The 23,199-nt window shown below is 50.4% G+C and overlaps 8 protein-coding genes across 8 annotated transcripts; 6 read left to right on the top strand and 2 right to left on the bottom strand.

The window, feature by feature from the left end:
* Positions 1-121: 121 nt before the first annotated feature.
* Positions 122-2,050, top strand: APUU_40380S (TolB family protein; the record flags this gene model as incomplete). The annotated part of the gene is made up of 1 exon (XM_041703445.1): positions 122-2,050. The coding sequence occupies one exon, from the start codon at positions 122-124 to the stop codon at positions 2,048-2,050; it is 1,929 nt and encodes a 642-aa protein (XP_041556130.1).
* A 723-nt stretch (positions 2,051-2,773) lies between these two features.
* On the bottom strand, positions 2,774-3,477 carry APUU_40381A (uncharacterized protein; the record flags this gene model as incomplete). The annotated part of the gene is made up of 2 exons (XM_041703446.1): positions 2,774-3,083; positions 3,152-3,477. The coding sequence occupies 2 exons, from the start codon at positions 3,475-3,477 to the stop codon at positions 2,774-2,776; spliced, it is 636 nt and encodes a 211-aa protein (XP_041556131.1).
* Positions 3,478-4,132: 655 nt separating this feature from the next.
* Positions 4,133-4,875, top strand: APUU_40382S (uncharacterized protein; the record flags this gene model as incomplete). Its single annotated transcript, XM_041703447.1, has 2 exons — positions 4,133-4,181; positions 4,235-4,875. 2 exons carry the CDS (start codon positions 4,133-4,135, stop codon positions 4,873-4,875), a joined length of 690 nt encoding a protein of 229 aa, XP_041556132.1.
* Positions 4,876-5,527: 652 nt separating this feature from the next.
* APUU_40383S (uncharacterized protein) lies at positions 5,528-7,477 on the top strand (the record flags this gene model as incomplete). Its single annotated transcript, XM_041703448.1, has 10 exons — positions 5,528-5,716; positions 5,760-5,780; positions 5,827-5,884; positions 5,929-6,115; positions 6,175-6,226; positions 6,285-6,388; positions 6,438-6,547; positions 6,606-6,774; positions 6,834-7,241; positions 7,303-7,477. The coding sequence occupies 10 exons, from the start codon at positions 5,528-5,530 to the stop codon at positions 7,475-7,477; spliced, it is 1,473 nt and encodes a 490-aa protein (XP_041556133.1).
* Positions 7,478-7,658: 181 nt separating this feature from the next.
* On the bottom strand, positions 7,659-13,813 carry APUU_40384A (uncharacterized protein; the record flags this gene model as incomplete). Its single annotated transcript, XM_041703449.1, has 3 exons — positions 7,659-9,743; positions 9,808-12,423; positions 12,491-13,813. 3 exons carry the CDS (start codon positions 13,811-13,813, stop codon positions 7,659-7,661), a joined length of 6,024 nt encoding a protein of 2,007 aa, XP_041556134.1.
* Positions 13,814-15,181: 1,368 nt separating this feature from the next.
* APUU_40385S (uncharacterized protein) lies at positions 15,182-16,932 on the top strand (the record flags this gene model as incomplete). Its single annotated transcript, XM_041703450.1, has 4 exons — positions 15,182-15,419; positions 15,469-15,731; positions 15,779-16,852; positions 16,903-16,932. 4 exons carry the CDS (start codon positions 15,182-15,184, stop codon positions 16,930-16,932), a joined length of 1,605 nt encoding a protein of 534 aa, XP_041556135.1.
* A 1,784-nt stretch (positions 16,933-18,716) lies between these two features.
* Positions 18,717-21,395, top strand: APUU_40386S (uncharacterized protein; the record flags this gene model as incomplete). The annotated part of the gene is made up of 8 exons (XM_041703452.1): positions 18,717-18,998; positions 19,044-19,192; positions 19,239-19,363; positions 19,410-20,315; positions 20,380-20,417; positions 20,465-20,650; positions 20,723-21,190; positions 21,255-21,395. The coding sequence occupies 8 exons, from the start codon at positions 18,717-18,719 to the stop codon at positions 21,393-21,395; spliced, it is 2,295 nt and encodes a 764-aa protein (XP_041556136.1).
* Positions 21,396-21,858: 463 nt separating this feature from the next.
* APUU_40387S (oxidoreductase, short-chain dehydrogenase/reductase family) lies at positions 21,859-22,862 on the top strand (the record flags this gene model as incomplete). The annotated part of the gene is made up of 4 exons (XM_041703453.1): positions 21,859-22,076; positions 22,151-22,351; positions 22,407-22,558; positions 22,648-22,862. 4 exons carry the CDS (start codon positions 21,859-21,861, stop codon positions 22,860-22,862), a joined length of 786 nt encoding a protein of 261 aa, XP_041556137.1.
* Positions 22,863-23,199: the final 337 nt, after the last annotated feature.

The raw sequence follows: 23,199 nt of genomic DNA on the forward strand, positions 1-23,199 counted from the left end.
ATAAGCTGGTTTGCACGCCCCTGACTGAAATTTGGCATTATCCATGATGTAGAATTTCAATTATTTATAAATAGAGTCCTCAGACTGTTCGTTTTCTTTTCCAAAGTGACTGCCATCTCACATGGGAACAGATATCCAGACACCCCTTCTTCGCAGCTCAACCACTTCACAGACACCGAAGCGCAGACCCACATATCTAGTTATGGCCATTCGTGCCGCTGCTCTTATTGCAGCCGTTACTCTTGGCTATGGCGTATCGTGCACCGCTGCATCGTCACCACCAGACCCTGAACCGATACATATCGTTGAACTCCCCTTGCCACCTGTTGCGCCCAGTGACAAGCCAGGATCCTGCACGCCTGAGCTCAATCCAAATGGGACAGGGTGTATTGCCGTCGAATCTAACCTCCAAGGTGGAGGCTTCCTGCCGGATGGAAACCATGTCCTCGCAACAGTCAACTTCACAGGCGCCGCTGCCAGCCCGGATCCTTCCAGTATATACGCCGGAATGCAATTAATCATAGTCCGCACGAACGGGACTACCTTTCCCAACGGCGATCCCTGGAAATGCATCACCTGCGGCACCCCGGACGACCATAACCAAGGCAATGAGGAGTTGGCGGAATACCCTCAATCCTTCAAAGACGGTCGGCGTGCCATAGCTGGGAAGAGTATCGTTGACTGCGGTAAGGCCCAGCTTGCAAGTCCACAGTGTACCCCTGACAAGGTCCACGTTTACCCGATCTGGTGGGAAGGGGGAACTATTCGCGAACTTCGACTGCATCCTGATAATGTACACCTGGGGTTTAACTCCTTCACGCAGGAAAACGGTGCGCTGGGCCAGTTTGGGTACTTTGGGAGACTGCGATTTAACCCTTCTCCCACCACCGGGAAGCCACTTACTGCTCGTTACGAGGTCGTCAACGTCACTCGCCTGTTTGATCCTGATGCCCCGCAGCCTTTCACAATCAATGGCAGTGAGATCAAGCTAAATCACAGCGCAGTCTCCGTTGGAGAGCTCCGTGGATTCTCGGGCAGTGGGAAGGAGGTGACCTATATAGGATATCAAGCAGAGTCATCCAACTGGGACATATTCGCTGCAGACCTTACCACTGGCAATGTTCGCCGAATTACTCAACACCCTGAGTATGTTGACCCGGTCGATATCTCGCCTGACGACAAATGGACCGTTGTCCTCGACACCCGAGGCACAGACAGGCAGATGTGGCTCTCAGGCATGCGCGACATCCCCCCGATCACAGACCTCATCACGTCGGACATCACCTCCGCCACACGAAACAACAGACAGCGCCGGTTCTTCCAGCCCTGGCTGATCGACCATGATGGCGACCGTGGCTCTTACTTTGGACAAAAGATCAACGCCGCTGGAGATGGCACGGACGGGGCAATCAACGATCCGAACTGGAATGCCCGAGCGGACCCGCGATGGTCACCTGATGGCACTCAGATCATGTACTACCAGGCTCTTGTCCAGGCACCATCATGCGGGGGGATGAATCCCCTGCCTTGCCCGGTGTCAACGGCCCCAGGTGGACGGGTAAACAGGCTGATGCTCGCCACTCTCACGGATCGTACCCCGTTACCTCCACAGCCTGTTGCATCCGTCCCGGAATTTATCCCCTGGGGTGTCCCGTATAATCCGGAAGACTCTGCCCCAAAAAGATATGCGGTGTCTCCGGGTGCATACGCATTAAACGGCAAAGTATCAGGCATCGCAAAGGTCAAGATCACCGGAAACAACAACATAATCAGCGGCGTTGCGGTAAAGTACACCAACTTCTCCAACGACGGAGTCAACACTCTAGTCGGCACAGAGAATGTCACCGTCTCGCGTACATCCATATCGGCTGCGCGTGCAGACTGGTATTCCGATCTAACTTCGACCGGCGATGTGAAAGCCTCGAGACGAACTGGACCAGGCGGATTCCATCTTGAAATCGACTCCATGACAAACATATTCAATGCCAACGGTACCATGACGACGGCGATTGATGGGGTTGTCTACAAGCAGCCTGCGAATGGGACTTGATGGACTATACATGTGTGGTGGATTGTACATGACCGTAAGGTAGTGGTTTACTATTGGTATTTCAAATACCGTAATCACCACCACTATGCTCTTTCCTATTATGCCATGCTTTATCCATATTTGCTCCTGCCTTACGTGTCGTACCTTCCGTATAACTGGCTATTAAGAAAGAAGGAGCTACCCCCTGACTCTCACTCGCTCTTTCTTTATATGGCGAAATAGTTAGTTGGCAATAATAAGTCGCTTCGCCGACAGTCCAAGCCATGATACCCAGGACCCACGAGTGCCAACGAAATGAGCACGTAGTCATATCGGCGGCAGATCCATTTACTGTCGTTGCACGAGGTTCAAAACGTCTGTACCGAGAGTACGGTAGAGGTCTGTTTCGAGTCCAGCGTCAAGCGGTGCTCTAAGTATACAACATCTGCTGACATCCATCCTCGAGGGTGCTTATGGGGAGAGGATGGCATATCAAATGCATCCAGAATCTTGTCTGATTGTGGTCTTCAACAGTTATCAGTACAACATTCTACTCAAAAACGCCCCTCATCTTGTTGAAGTCTTTCTATATACATTTCAACTACCTCTGGGCTCACGCTCTTGAATATCGCAACCGCAGTGGTACTCTCCAGCATCCCCAGATCCAACAGTACGCATTCCCCTTCCGAGTTGACAATGCTTGCAAGATTTTGATATTTCGTTTGTAGTAGATCTAAGATATTTCTACACAGGCTCCGAAGCCTCCTTCGCGTCTTCCTCCTTCTCTCTTGGCCGCGCCTCGATCTGGGCGAGCAAATTCTCGTAGAATCTAGGCCTTAGCTTCCTTTTCAGCCACTCCATATCTTCGGGATGCCCTGTGATATATTGGAGATGCCAATCCGGAACCCGCTCGACGCTCCGTAGCATGCTTCTCACCATTTTCCGTACAGGGTACGGCTTAGCAGGCTCTGAAGACGGCGGTGGCGTCATAAATGGAGTGGCCTTCAGTTCCTCCTGTACATCCGGCGACTGCAATAGGCCGGGCATGGGTTTACTATATGTGGGATATTTACATCAACGAGAGCTCTTAATTTGAATAGAATAGCAAGGCCGAAAACATACAACTCCTCGCCAGTCCATTCAAACGCAAGTACGGGTACATCGGCTTCATTATCGGCTTCGCCATGGTCAACGAGGAAAAAGCAAGGCCGGTTGTTGTAGCCGAGCTGGTCGTCGTTGTATCCGTACCACCGAAAGAAGTCGGAGTCATATGAATGACTCCAGACGTGCTGGCAAATCCGGTGAAGCATGGAGTAAAGCTTATCGCCGCCAGGATTTCTTTCCGGCTTATAGATCTTTCCATCTGAGGGAAGCAGGTGTGTCAGTGTCTGGACGAGCACGCGCGCAGGTTGCAGAAGTGGCTGTCCTGGTCTTTGCGGGAAGTCCATCAGAACGAAGTGTATTGTTGCTAAATGGAAAAAAGAGAGAAGGCAGGATATGCTGCTGCTGTACGATACTTCGGCGGCTATCGATGTGCCCCTCATCAACATGCTAGCTTGATATGGTTAGTTGAACGATCAGCACTTTGATTCAACTGGCCAATAGAACGGCATAACATTATATAGACATTCAAGTATACGCCAAATATATATATTACATGACTACGTATATATTTAGCGGGATATACTAAAGTCATTGTAAATCTATACTAAAATAGCTAAATTGGTATTCTTACTATATCATATGGCCGTATTGATCAGATCATAATAGTGAGATTGACCTGCTCTGTCAATCATGGCAATGCAGTTACGCGTCCACGATGGTCAAGATTCTCGGAGCAGCTCTCGAGCCGCAATACTGCCGAGCCTATTAGAATGCATAAATTTGTAATTAATAGCTCAAAATCTCTCAGGACCTTGCAGTGCTGTGATCTGACAGGCTCATCTACATTCCGGGGTGTATCAGCTTGGACTGGAATGGTGGAATGTCTCTGGAATGCAGCAAATATTTCATTACGTCAACTGAACTATAACTTTTCGCTGCCTATATTTACTTGAGTAGTTCCCGATCTTACAGAAACTAGCCAACACAAGTATCCAAACTATGTCGTTTACCAAGTTCAGCCTGGCGCTCTGCGCCATCCTCTCTACCCGTACACTCCCCTTCAGCCCTAACACCAACCCAACACTAACACCACAAATCTAGTCCTCCCCCTAACAACCGCCCAAGCCCCCGAAGGAAAACCCTACACGGACCCAAAAACAAACATAACCTTCTCCACCTGGGAAATCGGCGAATCCTCCGGCTCGGGCCCATTCACATTCGGGCTCGCCCTCCCACCCAACGCCCTAAAGACCGACGCTACCGAGTTCATCGGATACATGAAATGCGCGCCCTCGAACGGCTGGTGTGGTGTGTCGCTGGGCGGGTCCATGACGAATGCCCTCCTGGTCGTTGCATACGCGGACCAGAAGCAGAACGTGAAACGGTCGCTGCGGTTTACGTCGAAGTACACCCTGCCCGGGGTGTATGAGGGCAATGCCACGATCTCGCCGATTGCGTCGGAGGTGGAGAAGGATTCGTTCACGACGGTGTTTCGGTGCGAGGAGTGTCTGCGGTGGGCGCAGAATGGGACGGAGGGCAGTGCGGCGACGAGTAGTGGGAATTTGGACCTGGCGTTTGCGGTTGAGGCCGAGGGGCCGGATCAAGGGTGTCCGGATGAGGCCAAATTTAGGAAACATTCTGGACAGGGGACTTGGGTTGGTTTCGTGGATAATTCCACTGTGAGTGAGAGCTATGAGAGCTGGGCTGGCAAGGCGGAGACTGTGCGTGGGGGTGGTTGTTAGATTTCTCTCTATTTAGGGTAACTGAAACTGATTATATATATTATAGTATTATAGCTGTTCTCGGATATAATTGCGTAGACTTCTAGGGCTACAGCGAGGGAGGTGACCTCTGGGCAGACTGCGATATATTCCCCCGGGCTGAGGAGAATACCAAAAGCCTAATGCAGCCAGGGCCAGCATGCTCATTTGCGTAACAAACCAGGCTTTGTAGAACAGGGCGAAGTTCTGGGGATTTGCTCCCACGGTCCTCATTGTGGCGGCAGATTCCGAACAAGCACGCACTAACATCTCAAGCTTTTGCTGCTGCCTAGCTGAGTAGATGAGCCATGTCCTGAGTCATTCCCTCAGCTATTCACAGAGTTGATGCATACTGCAGTTGTTGCTGTAATTCAGGGCAGTCAATTCTATCTGATATGTTGGTTGTCTAACATAGGTTGTTATAAAGCTGGACCCCGTAAACAGCTCCATATTGGAGGGACAGTATAGTAGAGCTCGTATAGTTTATAGACAGCATTAGTGTATTAATATTAACTGTCTCCAAGGTCCTTTCTAAAGGTCGGAGATATTATTTAGTCTGGACTCCAGTCAGCCTTAAATGACACAATCGCTGATATTTCACTTTCACCATTGATTTTACTTAATTCTGTACACGATGCCAGATACTGAACAGCGGTCTGCCATTGTGGAGTGTACCCCGGACAGCTTCAAAAACGACGCCCTGCCTCGCGAGCCATCGAGCTCAGCACGTCGCTGGTGGCACTGGCACGAGCCGGGGACGACCAAGGAGGAGAAGTGGCTTATCTTCAAGCTGGACTTTTTTATCCTGCTTTATTCCTGCTTGGTATGTCATGGCCATGGGTCCTTGATCTCGCTAACATCGACAGACATTTTTCATCAAATATCTGGTATAGACCCAGCTCCCAGTTAAATAAACGACTCTGACAATATTAGGACCAAACAAATGTCACCAACGCCTACGTCTCCGGAATGAAAGAAGACCTTAACATGAGTACGTCTATTAAATGCCTTCGAGCCACCTGCTAACAATGACAGAGGGAAACGAACTGAACTGGTGCACCACGTACTTCAACATTGGCATCATGATCGGAGGCCCCTTTATCACAATGGCCTTGACAGTTGTGAAACCCGGCTATCTGCTACCAGGCAGCACCATTGTTTGGTCGTTCTTCGTCTTGTTCATGTACAAGGTACAGGACGCAAAGACTTTATATGTTCTTCGGTGATTACCACGGCAGAGTAACTTGTTTTGCCCTCATAGACTGACTATTCGATGTACAGGTTCTTTGCTGGGTTATTCGAGTCTGGCGCTATGCCCGGTGCTTTCTATATGGTATCCCTTATACCCATAGAGACCACCCTTACGCTTCGACTGTGACTGACTAGTATAGATTGGAAGCTGGTACCGCGTATCAGAAATCAGTCGCCGGTCCGCACTCTACTGGTTTGCCTCGATAGGAGGAGGAATGTTCTCCGGGTACATCCAGTCTGGCCTGTACGTCTGCCCTACCTGTCACATTGTATAGATCCTGACTGTTGTCCAGACATAGCAATATGAACGGCAGGCTCGGCCTGACGTCATGGCGCTGGGTGTTTATCTTCGACTTCATCATAGGTATCCCGATCGCCATATTTGGACTTTTATGTTGTCCTGGTAAGACTCGCTGAATCTTATATAATCTTGATACTAACCACCATAACCTGGGATCTAGATGAACCACAACGAAATCGCCCCTGGTGGATGACCGAGCGCGAACAAACCCTCTGTATCCAGCGCATAGCAGAAGAGAACCGCGATGCCACGAAGCAGGAGTGGAATCTCAAGACGCTCAAGCGGATTTTGACCTCGTGGCAGCTCTATGGGTTCTGTATTGCGTGGGGGTAAGCTTCCCTATAGTTGGGCGCCCCTTTCAACTGTTAGGTAGTCACTAACAGTACAGGGTCATGGAATGCACATGCGGAGTAAACCTCCAACGCTGGATGACTCTATACCTAAAGTCCCTTACCACACCCGACGGGCGCCCGCTCTATTCCATCGAGAAAATCAACGATCTCCCCACCGTAATAGGCTGTGTGGAACTAATCTGGCTCCTACTCAGCTCCAGCCTAGCAGACTTCCTGCAACTGCGCGCTCCCATAATCGCCGTCCTGGCATTAATCCAGCTATTCGGGTACATCGTCTTCTATCTCTGGCCGGGACAGAACAGTGCGTTCATGATGGCGGTGTACTACATAACCAGTGCATACGGTGCCATTTATCCCTTGATCAGTGCGTGGCTGAATTCGAGTTGTGGGGGGGATAGGGAGTTAAGGGCGTTGACGACGTCGCTTATGATTTCGATTGGGTAGTGTGTTATACCTTGGGTTTTGGTTCTGGTTATCTTCTGTTCTATGCTAATGTGGTGTTAGTGCCGTCGAGACTGTGTCGCAGCAGTTTATGTTCCCTACATCCGATGCGCCTAGGTTTGGGCGTACGCGAGGCTATGCATTTGGAATTGGCTGGGTGGTTGCTATGGTTGTCTGGTGCGGGCTTGTAGTACCCCTGGTGGAAAGGCGATTCCGCAAGCTTAGACCGGAATATTGACTTCCTCTGTGATGAGGCGATGACCTGTTAGACAGTATATGACACGACGGATATACAGTGTTATATTCAGCCCGCTGTCTATTCAATGGGTTGTAATATGTATCTGCCTTTAGTATGTATACATTGATATCGTAATCGAAGCAACATGATGAACCACCAAAGCCTCCAGCAGGAACAGCAACTAGAAAAAGGCAATGCAGCGCTGTTCAGTATACCTATCAACAAGGAGCCAGTGATATATACTGGGGTTGCGATGGGCGTATGCAAACGCACTCTTCCAGCAGGACTCTCTCCTACTGTAGTATACCAAGCCAGCCCCAGCCCTAACCAAATACTTCAGCACGTCGAACTGCCCGTACAAAATCGCCAAAGCCAGTGTAGAGCCACAACGATGCCCATCGAAATCAAGGTCTGCTCCGATCGAAACCAACTCACGGCAGCAGTCCACGTTGCCGAAATCGGCTGCTGCACACAGGGCACTTTGTCCGCGGTTAGGCCTGGAGGGAAACATGGCCAGCGTAGTCTCTTTCCCGAGAGTGCGCACAAGTTCGGGTATAATCTCAATAATACCACCCACGATATCATCCGGCAGTTCCTCCAGTTCGACCCGGGTTCGATCCAACCCATGCGTTGCAAGGAGATTTGACTGTATAAAAAAGGGCTGCAGGGCCTTCCTCCCTAATAAAAAGTGTATAGGCGACAATCCCAAGGCATCGACATCACCAAGAGAAAAGCCTTCTGCGAGGAGTAACTGGAGACACTCCTCCGAACGGCAGCGAGATAGAGGCGATAAAAGCGGGTCAGCTCTGTCAGGAGGACAATGAGGAGCCACGAGTTTGAGTAAGGCCAGGTCGTCCAGGTCCGCCGCAAGGTATAAGAGCGATTCTAAATTAGGGCCGGGAGACGTGGCATTTGCCCCTCGGACCAGCAGAAATCTTACGGCTTCAAGCGACCTGCGTTCTGCAGCAACATAGATAGGCATCCTTCCTGTTGCATCGCGAGCGTCAATTTGCGCACCGTGCTCAATCAAAAGTGCCATCAACGGTGGACTATCTTTGTAGGCGGCTATATGCAGCGCCATGTTATCTGCGGGAGCATTGAGGATTTCAGACACACTTGGTATATCGGCGATGGTCTCAGCGGAATCTTCCACTTTGGCATAAAAGAGCTGCGTCGGATGAACCTGCTGTTGTATACAATCGTCGCGAGTGCTTTGACTAGAAATAAACTCCAAAACTATCCTAAGCCCATCCAGATTCAAGGATGTGATTGCCGCAATAACTGGCGATGCTCTCTCAAGTAGCCATATTCGCCACGAATCTCGCAAAGCACGAAGAAGGCGTTCCAGCAGGTCATTGAAAATAGGGCGAGCGGCAGCAAGTGATATTGGGGTTTCCTCACGTCCAACTCTTTGACACGGAGTTCCCCAAGCTACGCCACCGTTGTCCAACAGCCACTTGACCGTTGCGTATTTCTCGAAGTCTAGGGCATACAACAATGGCGTACAGGATCGACAGGTTGGAAGCGGTCTGTCAAGAGGACAGCCAAGGGAGCGCAGCTTCTCGCAGTGTAAAATACGTCCATCATCAATGGCATTGCGGAGGGTGTAAAGCATCCAGTCCTTTTCGGATTTGTCTGCCTGTTGCGCCGCACTGATGCATTCAATGATTTTTAATGCATCATCAAGGGCAAGACCGATAAAGCAGCCAGGGTCTGATACTTCAACACCCATGCTCGCTAAAGCTTCAACTGTATCCAAGTCAGATCCTTTCTCGATAGCAATATCAAGAGGGCTCTGCTGATATTTCGTCAAAGCATTGAAATTGCACCCCGCACTGTGCAGGTAGTTCGTACAAAGGACAGTCCGAGGCGCTGCACTGGCGGCAATCAAATGGGCGCATGTATAGCCAGCTGAGGTGGCTGCGCTTATGTTGTCGACAAGCCCCTCGTCATGCAAGTATGCAAGGCACTCGAACGACCCGCGGAATGCCGCAAGATGTGTGAGACGCCAGTCCGCACCACAGTCATCGCGGATATCTCGAATGGACCGGTCCCCATCGCCGAGATACAACGATGGAGGGACTTCTTTGCTCCCCTCAGTCTCTGGATGTTGTTCCCTGAACTGTTCAAGCTCCTGGGCGAGGTTCCACCAGACCAAAGCACATGCAATGTCAAATCCCGCAAGATCAGATTGTGGGCGTCCACCATACTGGAGAAGAAGCTGCGTGGTCTCCTTTCCGCCATGGTGTAGATGGTGAATTAGAACCTGTTGCTCAGAGATTGGACGTTGAGGGTTAGAATCTGCCCTGTGCTTCAGAAGATGCTCTAACTTCGCTGTGTTGTCTCTGCCTTTTGCTGATAGAAAAGTCATATTGTGTATTTACAGCACTGTTTTGAGTAGCATGTGTGTTTCGCATCAACTCGCCGAACGTGGTTCCAGAGCACAGGGATTCGGGGAGGGAGGCAACCTCGAGGATGGATCTATCTTGCACGCATTTGTGCAAATTTATACCCAGGGTCAGGACCTTGCGACTTAATGCTTCCCATCCAAAAAACACACTGGCATGGAGAAGCTCACAGAGCCCGCCGTCTGATGTACGATGGATGCTGCGATCAAGAATGCCCGACATGGTGGTGTCTAGCTGTGCCATTCCTGGGTAGCAAGTTCCAGTCCCAATCCAAGTGAGGAAAGCTCTCACCAAAGATGGAAGAGGGCCGGGCACTCCAGGAAGATCAGCCATTACTTCAATAGCGGTTCCCAGCAGATTTGGGAAGTCGTCGCTGGCGTAAGGGATGTCGCTATACGACAATATCTCCGAGCAGAAAAAGCGAAATACGTCCAGCTGCAATCTGCGACTGGTTGGAAGCAGTTCTATCAAGAGGCCTCTATCAAGAGTACCCCCGTCATAAACAGCAAGTCTTTCTAGCAAGCTCTCAACTGGAAGCCGGTCTTTGTACCGCTGGTCGGTGCATCCTGGCCATAATGACAACAATTGCCTCACAGCGACTGGGTCTGAATCCAGTGGGATCTGATGTACTGGCAATTGGTCTTTGTCTCGAAGAACTCCATGTAGGAATAGAGCTTTGATCAGCTCTGTCGCTCCACTTCCTCCTCGGAGCGCCATCTCATAAACCGAAGGAGATCCCACAAAACATTCTCTGCTCTTGCACAGCTCTAGAAGTTGACGAGCTAGGTCGTAGTTCGCATTTTGTACCGCGATCCGAATAGGAGTTTGCATGTCACAGTTGACATCGGCTTGTCTGGACTCTGGGTCCGCAGATATATCCCGTAAGAGTTCAAACCATTCGCGGTGGATGCCACTCGCCAACATATGCCAAACAGTACCTCTCCTCTCATCTAGAACCGAGTCATCCCAGCCAGTGGATGCAAGATATTCAAAAGTATCGAAACTGCTGTTGAACATAGCCACGTGGAGAAGCGGCGTGTAACCTGTCAGACACCATGTCCGAGATTTATATCTCTTGTCCATTGAATATACCTTCAAGGCAGAAATGTTGCCGCTGTGAGCGGCTTCATAGACGAACTGTCGGAACGTATTATCAGTAAGCTCCTTAGGATGTCGGTAGTCCGTGGTGTAAGACCCAGAAATGCTGCTCTGAATCATATGGGTCAATAGATTGTTTATACCATCCATTTCACTTTCAGTGAAACCCCTGGGGTTGATCTTTTGACGGATAATTCTCAATCGGTGTGCAAGGCCATCACCGTCTACCTTTAGCGTATTACAGAAATGAGCTATCACTGTCTCAAGGCCGTTTATGACAGCCAGGTCACACGAGAAACCCCCCTCTAGAAGCCTAAGAACCAAGACTGTAGGATCGGGAACCCTTCCAGTTCTGAAATCACGTTTGTCCCGGGCAAGTATAGTCCATGGAACGCGCATGGGAAGTTCAATATACCCCAAGCTGGCCATCACTACAAGCATATCCGTCTGTATCTCTCGAGACACGTGCCGCATGCTCAAGCGGAGGACGTCATGGTAGCCCTCATACTCCAAAGCGGATAATCCGTAAATAGCACAATCGGCTAGAAACTGACGCTCGCAAGACAGGTGCGATTTGCTTCCGGCCGCAAGTCGAGAGACGATAGAGGGTAGCGTGAGTACACAGGCCATGTGCAAGGGCGTAAAGGTGCCATCGAGTATTGGTGGAATGCTGCGAGTGATTGCCTCATGGTAGTCGAGTGGAGACGTCGTAAGGTATCGCTCACAGAATGTGACTGCCCATAGCCTGAAGTTGGATTTTCCCGGCAGGGTAAAAAGCTTCAGGGCCTTTCCTAACGCTCTGAGGGATACGCTTGTATCCTCATCACTGCTTGGGCTATCGTTTTGTACGCTCGCAACACGCAGGAACCCCTCGCTGAGGAATGGCCACTCCCATGCTGCAAAGTCGTAGAATGGGTGCTCTTTGCAGATCGTCTGCGCAGTGGCTATAGCCACCTCCGGGGAAGGATCAGACAATATGTCCAGTCGAAAGTCATCGAGTAGCAAAACTCGCAAGCAGAGTTCAACAACGGTCATAACAGTATCTGTGCCCAGATGGTACTCGCCAAGCGAAGTTCCGAGCAGTGATGTAGATTGCAGGAACTCTGGGACGGTGAAATGCGCGAATTCTAAGTGCTGGTTATCTGGAGACACCCTCAGGAGACTGCTACAATATCTTATAATATCCTCTTCGAGAACCGTGTTATCTTCCTGGAGGCATGCTGCATGTTCTGGGACCGAGACAGCTTCACACAGCGCGCGGATAGTGATGGAAGGCCCAACAGCGGCGACGATCCTGAGGGTTGTGCGAACAATATGAACCGCACTGGGGTGGCTGTGCCTGGATAGTATGCGCTCGTAAATGGCATTCAATGTGGGAGGGAGCTTCGTCAACGCCTCTCTCCTGTCCTTGTCCAAGGGAAGCTCGCATAGATAGTCCAGCTGGCAGCTCACCCATCGAAACCTGCACAGTCGTTAGCTGCGTAGTTGGAAGTAGTAGCTAGGCTACTTGCATGCCGCCAGCCTTGTCTATAAGTGTGTTGATCATGTCCTCCTTCAGCTCCTGGCTTCGAAGCCGAAGTTGCCTTCTCTTAATTCGGTCTTCGAGCTCTTCACGGACATATCTTCGGACGTCGCTTCCACGAGCGGCAATATCAATGTGCTCGAACATATTCCCCAGTGCCTCTCGAATGTGCATTTCATCGCGACTGAGAAGTGCCATGGAAACGACTTGGGACTTCCGGGCCATGTCTGCAAGCTCGTCGGCCACAGGTGAATCGGATCCACACTCGTCCAGGCCGTCGACAACCACCAGTACGCGGTCGAACAAGTCAGCCATTTTCACCACAAGATCTCCAATCCCCACGAGTTTGTTAAGCTTGGGGAGATTCTGGTCTGGATGCAGCTCGGCGTAGTACTGCTCAAGCATGGCGTATGCCCTGTCATTTTGCCTGGCAAGCTGGGAGGCGAAGGAGCTGAGAATATTGACCGGGTCCAGAGACTTAGGGTTCTTGTAATCACAGAAGAAGAAACAGACGCCTATCGCAGTTCCACTGGATGCCACCATCAGTACCTCCTCAATGGCAGAACCAGCAATCACTGTCTTCCCTGCGCCGGGGATTCCACTCATCCAGAGTTTTGCGTTCGGGCTGTAGATCCAATTCTTGAAGGCCTGCTCCTCTGTAAGCCATAGGCCGGTCATAGGGTGTCTTAGTCGAATGCTAGTCTCGAAGCTGATCTGCGGATTGACTGGGAGGAAGAAATCGAGGACTTTCTCGCGATGTTCATCGACAAATATACGGGTCTTTATCTCGTTAACAGTCTCCCTAACATTGTTTACACCTTCCGATATATCTCTTTGCTTCGAAAGTGTTTGCAACAGTGCGCTCATAGAATCGACCGACAAGGCCAGGCTGATCGTCTCCTTGTGGCGCGCCAGATCCGCCAGCAGCTTCTCGAACTCCCTGCTTGAATATGGCCATTTCAGGCGGTTTCTCGTTGATTTGATAATTTTTGCAGTGCGTCCTGTTGGAGGGTTTGCAGGACATATTTTCTCCAGCTTGGTCTTGACGTCGTGGATTGTTCTTTCGCAGGAGTCGACATGGTCTAAGCGAAAGGAGCCATCAAAGGTCGGCTCGGTTGGGAGAGAAGTCGCGAGAAGGGACAAATCATGGAGAAGAACTGATAGCTCTCTTGTTACGGTTTGGAGTTCTGTAATTTCCCGATTGAAATCTTTTTGCTGTAGGCTTAACTTGCATAGTAGTCCGAAGACACTGCCTGTCAGCGATACGAGGCCGGCAACGCTTGCTGCGATTGAGAGAGGATCTGCCATTGTCTGAGGCAGCTGATCTCAATCACTTCATACCTCGTATAAACATGTTTAATGACCGAAGATGTTTGTCGAGAAAACGCGGGGTGTCGGTGGGCTTGTGTGTGTTGACAAGGCTGGAGTTCAGCCTCGTTTACACGTCAGACCTCAGCCACGCTCGATGGTCCAATAGACAGGCGTACGGTATTATGTGAGGCTGGTAATAAAGTCAGCAAAGATCCCTGTACCCCGGGCACTGCCGACAAATCATGGAAACATGTTAGTCCTACTCTATACTGCTGTGGTATTTCACACTGGTCTCACGAGCAAGGCCGAGAGGATTAATGCAGTACGAATCATTTGTTATTGTTTTTAAACACTCTCTTCTTTTTGTACTGACCTCTGTACTGGTCAGTACAGGGTAGATGATGCAGGAATGTCGTCGATCTAGGGCTACTGGACCCCGTGATCAGCCTGCTCTCGGATTCAGAGTCAAGCATCTTCAGCTCATTCTCTATCTTAAAGAAGAGGCAGAGCAAGCCGGCCCAGATATCTATGACTAACTACGTTGATCGGAATACGGACCTAAGGGTATTTGTGCTCTCTGAGTCTGATGCCTGGTGGGATTTTCACGGGCCTGCAGAAACATGTACCCAAAGAGACTATGGATGGATGGGCCGCTAACCCGGTAGTTTGAGCTTCATGAAGAGCCCTGAGTAAAGTGCTCCTAATACTGTGGTAACTGCAGTGGGCAAGGAATGGGAAGGCCGGAGGGAAGTAGTTGGAGGATTGCGCTGAGGCACCCATTGCCAGGCCCCAGTTACGCTGGAGGGAGTTTAGTATGCGGGTCAACACAGCCCGAGATGCTGCAGACTATGTGAAGAACAACGGACGACCGGAATTGATTCTTCAATATATTCACCCGACAAAAGTCGCTAATCTGACGCCATTGACTCCTTCAGTCCGGGGGAGGGACGGCGCCAAAATTCCTCATTAAAATCAGCAGGGATCGGGGAATCAATAAACCAGGATGCAGCAATGAATAAGTCGATGGGGATTCACCCGATGAGCTTGAATCAGCCAAATCAAGAAATGGAAATGCTTAAGCGCTGATCTATAATCTATATGGAATTGCTTCGGCCGTGCCCTAATTAATCTATCCGCGACATGCAATATCCCTCCAATAAGCGGGCCCTTCACCGACGATCGGCGCGATTGTTCCTGGCGACGCGTAGGTTAATCTATTTCTTGGAGTTAAGGGGAGGATCGTCGGGGAAGTTTCGTGGTAATGTTGGGCCGATGGGGTGGGTTTGCTATATAAACTGGTTGTTTCGCAGCTGTTGTAGAGCTCAACAGTCTTCCACAACTCCTGCCCTATTCATCTCAACGAAAATGTTGTTCTGGACTACCATTCTGTCGGCCGCTATTGTGGCAGGTCTGACTGTCGATGAAACCGACAATGGCATTGTTGTCGATGTTGAGGGTGACGATGGCTTCGTTGTGACTATTGACAACACGGGCTCCATTTCCTCGCTTCAGTACCGGGACACCGAGTATCAGTATTCTGGGACTCTGAGCCACATTGCCTCTGGCCTTGGAAGCGATACGACCGTTTCTCAGACTACCGAAGGTTGTCTCCATTCCCATTCCAGGACCAGATCCATATCTAACCAGGGCAGGGAACTATGCCATTGTCTCGGCCACAATCAAGAGCGACGAGTTTGACTTGACTCATTATTATGTCTTCCAGGATGGCCTCAGTGCAATCTACATGGGCACAAACTCGAACTCGCAACCGTCTGTCGGGGAACTGCGCTACATTGCACGTCTTGTTGGCCTTCCTGAAGCTTATAAGGAGGGCGAAGTGTCCGATATCACCGGCGGTGGAGACGCTATTGAGGGCAGTGATGTATTCGTCGTTGACGGCCAGACGCGCAGCAAGGTATTCCAATATATCCTCTCTTTCTATTGCCGGTATTAACAGAATAGTTCTACTCCTCGCAACGCTTCATCGACGACTCGGTATACTGCGCCTACACCTCCGACAGTAGTGTCCACGCCTGCTTCCTGTCTGACACCCGCTCGCGCGAAAAGTCCTCTGGCGGTCCTTTCTTTAGAGACATCGACCTGAATCTCGGTAGCGACTACCATTCCGTGACCTACTACATGAACTCCGGACACGTACAGACAGAGGCCTTCCGAACGGGCTTCTTCGGCCCTTACATCCTTTCGTTCACGGGCTCCACAATCCCGGCCTGGTCCGACTTCGACACTTCCTTCTTCGACGACCTCGCATTAGACGGGTACGTTGGCTCCTCAGGCCGTGGGGTCGTAGCAGGCTCCGTCAGTGGGACATCAGACTCCCACCCTGCCATCGTGCACTTCTACAACGACGACTACCAGTCCTGGACAAACGCCTCTGACGGCTCCTTCACATCCCCTCAACTCGCGGAGGGCTCATACACTGTTGCGCTGTACCAAGACGAACTCCTCGCCGCCAACACAACCGTCTCCGTCTCCGCCGGTGCAACAGCCACAGCCTCCCTATCCGCCGGCAACGAAATCATAACCGCCGAACGCACAACAATCTTCCAAATCGGAGAGTATGACGGAACCCCAGCCGGACTCCTAAACGCAGACAAACAGCTCAGGATGCACCCCTCCGACGACCGCATGGCCGACTGGAACCCCACGCCCTTCGTCGTCGGCACGGCAGAGGACTCGGAGTTCCCCATGGCGATCTTCACAGACGTCAACAATAACTTCGAGATCCAGTTCTCGCTAGACGAGGAGATTTCCGCGGATACCGTTACCGTGCGGATTGCGACGACGTTGGCCTTTGCGGGCGGCAGGCCGCAGATTACCCTGAATGAGGATGAGTGTGAGGCCCCTGAGGCGCCGGCGGAGATTGACTCGCGCGGTGTAACCCGTGGGGCGTATAGAGGCAATGGAGAGGTTTATAGCTGTGATTTTGAGAAGGGGAGTTTGGTTGTTGGTGACAACTCGGTGTTTATTAGTGTTGTGTCTGGGAGTAGTGGGGAGGAGTTTTTGAGTCCGAATGTGGTGAGTATTCCTGTTTTTGATCTAGTGTGGTCGGTGCTAATAGGATTTAGGTTATTGATGCTGTTGAAGCCTTTTATTAGTTGGTGTGATGATTGGGTTGTGTGGGTTGGTCTGTATATCAGACGTAGGATGTTATATAGTACCTCAATCAGTTGTGTATGTTTATTTGTCCCTTAGGTTCAATTATTTGGCTTTATTATATGCTCTAAGCATACAATATGTCTACATATTCCCTCCAATTTAAATATTTCCGTGTCCAGATGGCGATGTTAGGTGCACCTTGCCCCCGTTTGCATCGAGGGGCAACTCGCTTCATCAATGTAGGACAAGGATTCTCGCTAATCATTAGCGTACTGCCTCTCGGGGATAAATAGGCGTCCACCTCTCGGAATAGCAGAATACCTTCTTCTTTCTGACATTAGACTGATGCCCCTACGAAATCTTCGTCCATCATCTACTCATGGCCAAGCCCTATCACCAGTCCACCAATATCCCCAATTTAGGAGTACCCTCTCTTGACAATGTAAGCCTTCTCCATCACCTCCCGTCCCCTCTCCTGACTCCATAGCTCTATTGATGCTGACTCTATACGTCGTGGTGCCCAAAAGATTAGCCGAATATGCTTGGAAAAGCTTCCGGCCCGGCTATGGCGAACGTCAACCTGTCTCCCTTCCATCAGGCTGACACCATTCAAGCATCAGAAACCAATGAGAGGGTTTATTGCGGTTGACAAGGATTCAGAACTTACCCGGACTTGATAACGCCAGTGTTTTGAGACTTCGTCGTTGGAATCGGACGCAATGTCCGCATTGTCCCTGCTCTCCGAGTTGCGTATAATGACCAAGCCTATGTTCATATCCGCCATTCATTGTCATCATTTATACCGTTGGCTCGCTTACGTTTTCGAAATATATGGCGAAGGACGTTGATTGCAAACTATGGGTGCTGGACCGACTTTCCGTACTGACTGCACCGAATCGATGTCGATGATCGTTCAGGAGAAGAGAGCTGAGGTCTCTCGGGACGGTTGTCTCAATCGCATGATTTCTTGGGAGGCAATGCTCGAGGGTGTGTCATTATGCGTTGGCATCGGATTTGGTCTGACCGTGGTTGTGAACAAAGGGCATGTCATGTCGCCTGCCCTGCTACACGCGGCTGTCCAAATATCCAAGCAAAAAGCCTCCCAGATGACCTGTTTATTACCGACACCCTTGACTGTTCCTGGCCTTCAAACCCGGTCTTCCAGCCAGCTGTGTTTGTTCGCCGCCCACCGAAGACCGCCGTTGGCGCTGCAGTATGGCATGCCAGATCGATGCAATGCCCGATGTGACATCGGCTTTGATGGCCAGTTATCGGAAAGGAATTTATTCCCAGTTCCACCGTTCTTTGTGCTTATTTTGCACATCCTGGGGCGCTATCGGCAAGCCCTAAGTGGATCACAAAGAGCCGGTACCTGCATCGCTGGCTGTGCATAAACATCCCTGCAGGGTGACTGTCCTGGAGTGCAATTCACAAGCAATGGACTTCCTTTCAGTAGAAAGAGCCTGGAAGTCCGTCCAGTCACTGTCAGTCACTGTCAGGCACATAAACTCAGGCCACAGCCCGGCATTCCCCGATCGGGAGGGACCTCCCCGTGACTTTGTGGCTTGCTTTGTCTTTTCTTTTACTTTCTTCCTTTCTCCCCATCACCATCATCTCCCTTCATCTCGTCTATCCTTTAACCTTGTGCTCCATCTATTCTCCATCTCATCGACATCTCAATTCCCTTTACCGGAGCAATCCCTATCATTACCGCCTTATAAACACCCGAAGCCGTGCGTCGAGGACACCATCATACCACCATCCATTTACCGCAGAAACTATAATGGCTCCGAAGCGGAAGAACCAGCCCTCGCCTACTCCTGCGTCTACCCGGCCGACCAAATTACGTCGAAGTGCCCGAAATACCGCCACGCCGGCAACAGCTCCAGGACCATCCGCTGCGGCGGATACTGCTGAAACTACTTCAGAGTCTCCTAATATCCCAGGTGCTGACGCAACTCCCCATGATGTTGAGACCCCTGTTACCGATGCCTCCATGGCCGAAGGCACATCTGCCGATGCCCACCCCTCTGTGCTAGACGGCGCTCCTCCGGCATGGGCTGATGTTTGTACCGACTGAGAGATAGGCGAGCTATGCTAACGGTTGTAGGATCGCCCCTCTCTTGCATGTACTATCCCATGGTTCAACAGTACCCAGGCTGGAATGTACTACAAAGACGAATACTGTTGGGGCCTTCTCATAGACGGGGACTGCGGAGCTCGTTCTTATGTAGATGATGAAGTTGTCATAACTAGACTGTGGGTGCTGCTGCAATCAGACAGCTACCACTGCTAACTTCCGCAGCGGTGGCAGCAGCGAGAAATTCAAAGGACAGCTTGTCGTGAAGAACGATCAAGACGAAAAGGACATACGCGTTAGGTGCATTATGAACAGCAAGAAAAGCGAACAAGTGATCGGGCTCGTCATAGGCACGTCAGCCCTTGTCTGCATGAGCCTTAGCTGACTGTATACTAGGGAGTCAGAACAGTCTTTTGAACCGGAAACTTCCTCATCGCTTTAACGTCATGGGCTACTTCCAAATTGCCAAGGTGTGGCCCGAGAAACAGGACGGGCGTGTCTTTTACAAGGTACGCTTTGAAAAGTTGGACATCTCGAAGAAGAGCTGGTGGGCAAGGAAAGGCGTACCTGATCCAATACCACATGAACAGCGCACTATGCAGCCCGTGGAGAAAGTGTGCCCTAGTTGCAAAACGAAAGAAATGCAGGTATACAAGGAAGGATGGACATGTCTGAACAGGCATTGCGGTGACTTCTGGAAGATCAACGGCCAGGATATTAACAATTCTATGAACCTGATGTTCCACGACGCCTTCCTCGAATACCGGATACCCCCTCTGAAATGCCAGTCAAATGCTCCCGTCCTGGTACCAGACCGACTATCTGAGATTTCTAAGAAAGAAGTGGAAGAGCCACACTTCAGCGTTTCAAATGAAGCCATGAGAGGGCTTGTATGCCCTACGTGTCGCAGGTGCATACCACGTCGGTTCTGGGAGGGCTGGAAGTGCACCGACGACTCTGCGGATCAAGCCGCCAGTGTTGCAGTCCATACTACCAACAAGTGCCCATTTGAAAAGCGGCTTGATATCCAGATACTCTCGTTAGACGAAGCGATTGGATCGGGGCCGGCCAAGGCCAGACGCGACTCATCCGCTAGTTCCGGTTATCTTCAACCAGAAACAAGTGACACGCTGCGTGCGCCTTATACGATACATATATATAATGTTGAGGGCGCCGGTTACATTGTGCATTTCGTGGCGAATAGGGAGATCAACGAGGGCCGCGGCGGTCCCAATGACCTGTTCAAGGAGCTACAGGAAACCAAGCTTGGGCTTCGACGATACCCTCTAACACAGGCCGTGGGTTAGTATAGCCAGTATCCCGGAGTATCGCTGACCTTGTCCGATGCTAACATACCGATCAACAGTCCAAGGCACGCTCCAGGCTCAGTTTTCTGTCAACTATGTAAGTGTACTTGGCACCAAATGTGGCCCTCTACTGACATCGGATAGGGCCTACCGTACAAATTCGTCGTTCCTTCTGATTCCCTGGCTTTCAATGACGCCTGTGATGCTATACATCGGGTTCTTGGCCGTTTGACATGGGCCACGCAGAGTGCTGTGGCGAGCAAGGGGCATACCACGGCGGATCCCAACGAGCTTCTTGTGTTGGGGTATTTCGAAGGTCAAAAGATAGGCGTAAGGCTCATTCCAATTGAGGAGTTGGCTATTTTGCAAACAGAGCGTCACTTTACTAATCTATCTCTCTAGTATCATGACGATGGTGAAGACTCCCTTGGTCCGACAATCGCCTCCCTCTCCCTCGGCGCACCTTCCACCATGAAGATACGAATGAAGTATAAATATTACCATGGCTTTACCAAACAAAATCAGAACCTTCTTGACATAGACCCAGTCCTTCCAAAGTGCGAGAACTACGAAAAACGCCTGGAACTCAAAGAAGAATTCTATAACCCGCCGGGAATCGAGGAGTACAAGAAGCCGCCGGAAAATAAGGAGGAGTACGAAGAATGGAAGGCTGAAAGATTTGGTAAGGGGCCAAATGCTAAAAGCGAATACAACAAGGCGTGGGGGGGATACAGCAAAGCATGGTGGGCATCGCGTCACTCAATTCCAAAGAAGGAGAAACGTGATTCGCCGCCCGATCTGATCAAGATGGAGTTGAATCACGGGGATATGGTGGTTATGCATGGGGAAAAGTTGCAACAGTACTTTGAGGTACGTGTGCCGATTTTGACTATTCTATGTTTATGTTGAACGCTGACCACGAGGTATGATCTAGCATGCGGTTGATGTGAAGGACAGTGGGAAACTGCGCTTTGCAATGACAGCACGGCATATAAAACGCGACATGGTCAATGAGAGAGACTGGCCGAAAGGAGACTTTCACTTGACAGGAGATCAAATATATACTGGGGGCTGAATTGTAGTACCAGACAGAGCTGTTGTTTTATCCTTGCTTTACTGTTTTGCCTCCTTTTCATTCTTGATTTGCTCGGATTTCAGTTGTGCAGTCAGTTATATATCTTTCCAATATATATAGAATAATTTGAGTTTGTCCGACGCTAACCTGACTACGCAAAATGATCAACGTCATACCACCTCACAAGCAGTCTAGAGTGACTATATTTTGGGCAGCCGATAGTTTTAGTCTACTATTTTACATTCAAACATAGCCAAAAAGTCAGAGCGGCTCACTTAAGTCGTGCCACCGGAGTCCGTCCTTAAGCCCCCTTAAGTCCGCGGGGATAACCCTAAGCCCACCGACCCATCTCTCACCCAAGGTATCTACATGGCTGATCAGATACATTTAAAGCGTGTAACCTCATTGTAACTACACGCTTTTATATATATCCATCGAAACCAACGAAACTGCATTCCTCATCATGTCCTTCCCGTACAAGCACTGCCTGGCCATCGGCGCCACCTCCGGCATAGGCCGGGCGCTGGCATCGAGACTAATCCAAGCAGGAATGAAGGTCACAGTCGTCGGCCGGCGTCAAGAAAGATTAGACGAGTTTGTCAATTCTCACGGGCATGATAAAGCCAGTGGCGTGGCGTTCGATATTGGCCGGCTGGAAGATATTCCCAAATTTGCAGCAGAGTACGTCTGTTCATTTCGTAAAAATAAAAAAGATTAAAAAAAAAAATGGAACGTGCTGATTTGGAACATCACAGCGTCATTGCCAAATCCCCCGATATCGACTGTCTCTTCCTGAATGCCGGAATCCAGAATCCCCATGACCTTGCCAGTGCACAGCCATTCGACCTAGCCAGTTTCCACGAGGAAGTCAAGGTCAATTTCTCCAGCTTCATTTCGCTGGTACATGCCTTTTTACCGTATTTCAAGAAGAACTCGCACCCTTCATCGTTTATCTTGTACGTCAGGTCCTCTTGCTACCTCCGATGATACCGCCCTAACCTATACACATAGCACCGGCTCAAACCTCGCCATTATACCCGCAGCCTCTCTCCCTGCATACTCGGCGTCCAAAGCCGCCCTAAACGCCTTCACGCTCTGTCTACGCGAGCAGCTGCGCCATTCGCAAACAAGCGTTATTGAGATATCGCCTCCTCCTGTCCAGAGTAAGCCATTCATCCCATCCATCAGTGATGTATATCCATCAGTGTAGGTGAATACTGTACTGTGCACTGTACTAACCATGTATATATAGCTGAACTGCACGACTACATGGGTGAAGAAGCTGGTCGAGGCATGGGCATGTCCCTCGATGCATTCACACAGCAAGCGTACGAAGGTTTAGTCGAAGGTAAAGACCAGATTGTTATCGGCAGCATTGGGCCCGCAGAGACGTTCCATGGGACTATTGATAAGCGCCGCGCGGCGTTTACGGATTTGGCGAGGGCTATGCGTGGTGGGGAGCGGTGAGATGAGTGGATGCTAGGGGGATGGAAACATCTCTGCATATGCACCTACTCCGTAGGTCTATCTGGATCTGCATGGTGGGTCTGGACTTGGAGTGGCCAGAGCTGAAGGCCTGACCCAGTTGCTGCAGGCGATAGTGGCACAATGCATTGTCCAGCTGCCAATGAGGGAGAGACACGAGGGATATTTTGGATATATAATGTCACTTCTTTTCCTCCAGATCAAACATCGGATCTGGAATGAGGTGGTGTCCACCGCTCTGACATGTGGCTCAATCAGAATCAATTGATTCATGCAGATTTTTTTTCTCCCATAAATACCTAAATACTCCTTGCTTGAT

Source organism: Aspergillus puulaauensis, chromosome 4 (genome assembly GCF_016861865.1).
Source record: "Aspergillus puulaauensis MK2 DNA, chromosome 4, nearly complete sequence".
Lineage (NCBI taxonomy): Eukaryota > Fungi > Ascomycota > Eurotiomycetes > Eurotiales > Aspergillaceae > Aspergillus > Aspergillus puulaauensis.